The sequence below is a fragment of the Haliaeetus leucocephalus genome, unplaced genomic scaffold (genome assembly GCF_000737465.1).
Source record: "Haliaeetus leucocephalus isolate CR32 unplaced genomic scaffold, Haliaeetus_leucocephalus-4.0 Scaffold637, whole genome shotgun sequence".
Taxonomy (NCBI): Eukaryota; Metazoa; Chordata; class Aves; order Accipitriformes; family Accipitridae; genus Haliaeetus; species Haliaeetus leucocephalus.
The window spans coordinates 1-2,562 of NW_010973073.1; the positions used below are offsets into that span (position 1 = coordinate 1).

The 2,562-nt window shown below is 62.5% G+C and overlaps 1 protein-coding gene across 1 annotated transcript; it reads right to left on the minus strand.

Moving 5' to 3' along the window:
* Positions 1-109: 109 nt before the first annotated feature.
* On the minus strand, positions 110-2,140 carry LOC104838670 (steroid 21-hydroxylase-like; the record flags this gene model as incomplete). The annotated part of the gene is given in 5 exon segments (XM_010578535.1): positions 110-213; positions 1,289-1,458; positions 1,807-1,850; positions 1,853-2,021; positions 2,054-2,140. Coding segments are annotated over 5 exon segments (574 nt in total), but the record flags the coding sequence as incomplete, so codon positions are not given.
* Between the last annotated feature and the right edge of the window lie 422 nt (positions 2,141-2,562).

A 2,562-nucleotide genomic window follows, 5' to 3' on the forward strand; every position in this document is an offset into this window, starting at 1 on the left:
GGAGAAAGCCACCCACACAGGTCAGGGGACCCAGGTGTCTGGGAGGGGACAGACCCCAAGGGATTCAGGGGACCCCGGCGTCTGGGGGGACCCCGATGTCCGGGCATACCGGGCAGGAAAGCCTCGGGGTGGTGCCAGGTGTCGGGGTCCTGCTGGGCAGCCAGGAGGTTGGGGATCAGGATGGAGCCGGCCGGCACTGGGATGCCCCCGACACTGGGAGGAGACAGCGGGGTGTTGGGATGTACTGGGATCTTCTGGGCTCTGTTGGGGTCTACTGGGACTTGCTGGGGTCTACTGGGATCTATTGGGGTCTACTGGGGCCTGTTGGGCTCTCTGGAGCATACTGGGGTCTACTGGGGCCTACTGGGGTCTGCTGGGGCCTAGTGGGATCTACTGGGGCCTACTGGGGTCTGCTGGGGCCTAGTGGGATCTACTGGGCCCTAATGGGATCTACTGGGCCCTAATGGGATCTGTGGGGTCTACTGGGACTTGCTGGGCCCTCTGGAGCCTACTGGGGTCTATTGGACACTACTGGGGTCTACTGGGGCCCTCTGGGGCCCTCTGGGGCCTACTGGGACCTGCTGAGGCCTGCTAGGACCTCCTTGAGCCTACCGGGGCCTACTGCAGTCTATCAGGGTTAACTGAGACTTACTGGGGCCTACTGGGAGTTACTGGGATGTACTAGAGTACACTGGGGCCTGCTGGAGTCCACTATGCTCTGCTGGGGCCTACTGGGGTTTACTGGGACATACTGGGCTCTACTGAGGTCTTCTGGGGCCCACTGGAGCATGCTGAGACCTGCTGGGATCTACTGGGGCTTACTGGGATGTACTGGGTTCCACTGACATCTTCTGGGGCCTGCTGGGATATACTGGGGCATACTGGGACGTACTGGGATCTACTGGGGTGTACTAGGGCCTGCTGGCACCTACTGGGCTCTGCTGGGGCTACTGGGGTCTATTAGGACCTATTGGGGCTTACTGGGGCCTACTGTGTTCTGCTGGGGTCTCCGGGGGCCTACTGTGTTCTGCTGGGGTCTATTGGGGTCTACTGGGACCTACTGGGGTCTACTGGGGCTTACTGGGATTTACTGGGGCCTACGGGGCCCTACTGAGGATGCCTGCACTGGTCAGTACTGGTTCATACTGGTCTACACTGGTGCAAAACACTGATACGCTTTGGTGCACAGTGCTGCAACCTGATGCCCAGTGGTCTGTAGTGGTTCATGCTGGTTCATACTAGTCCACAACCATCTGTACTGGTCCATACTGGTTTCTACTGGCTGTACCTGGTGTGGCGGCGGGCGCAGTGGGGCAGGGCCAGCGGGGCAGGGGGCCGGAGGCGCAGGGTCTCGGTGATGGTGGCGTGGAGAAGGGGCAGGCGTCCAGTGTCACCCGCCTGGGGGGTCCCGGTGGGACCCAGCTCCCGCCAGAGCTCCGCCTGCAGCCGCTCCTGCAGCTGGGGGACACGTCACACGTGTGTCATACACGTGCCACACGCAGGGCACCGCCTCCTGGGGTGACATGTGTGTCATGGAGTATGGGGAGGTGGGTCCCACCCTGGGGGATACCCAGTGCCAAGGTGGGGGGGACATAAATGGGACCACGGAGCCGTGTGGGGACATGGACATGGGTGTGACACGCGTGTGGCACCTTGGGGCGGCGCAGGGGGACGGCGATGGCCATGGGGAAGGGACACAGGGGTCACACAGGACACGGGTGGGGACACAGGCCCCCCGGGGGACACCCATGGGGACTTGAGGACACAGGCAGGGACACGGACACGGCTGTGACATGCGTGTGGCACCTCGGGGCGGTGCAGCAGGAAGGCGATGGCCCAGGCCAAGGGATGCCCCCGATGAAGAGATCAATGAAGAGATCGACCAGGGCCATGTGGAGGCGGGGGGGGCTCAGGGGACCCCCCTGGACGCCTGGGTCCCTTCCCTGCAGTGCCGCCAGAACCGTGTCCCCAGGGGGGGATGGGCACTCCTGCGGGGACATGTGTCATTCCCTCCCAGATACCTGGGTCCCCCCCCCCATGCATCCCCCCTGACCTCGTGCCGTCGAATCTGGGCCTCCACGAAGCTGTCGCGGAGCTCGACGAGGCGCAGCAGCTCCCGCAGCCCCGGGTTGGGGAGGACCTGGGACGTATGGATCCCATAGGGACTCCCCTCAGCACCTCCCCCCCTTGCCCTATAACTCCCCTCAAGCCCATAGAAACCCCATAGTTCTTCTCCCCCCCGGGCTGTATAGACCCTATAGGCCACCCTCCCAGACCATATAGACCCTCCCCACAGTCCTATAGATTCCCCCAGCCCCATATAGACCATATAACCCCCCCTGGCCCATATAGACCATATAACCCCCCCTGGCCCATATAGACCCTAAAACACACGCCCACACCCCCATATAGATCATCCCAGCCCCATAAGACCCCCATAACCACCCCTCCCAACCCCATACAGCCTCCCCATGTAGAACACCCATCTCCTTATAGACCCTATACCCTCAGCCCCTCCTACACCTTATACATCTCCCCCCAGCCCATATAAGCACCTCCCCA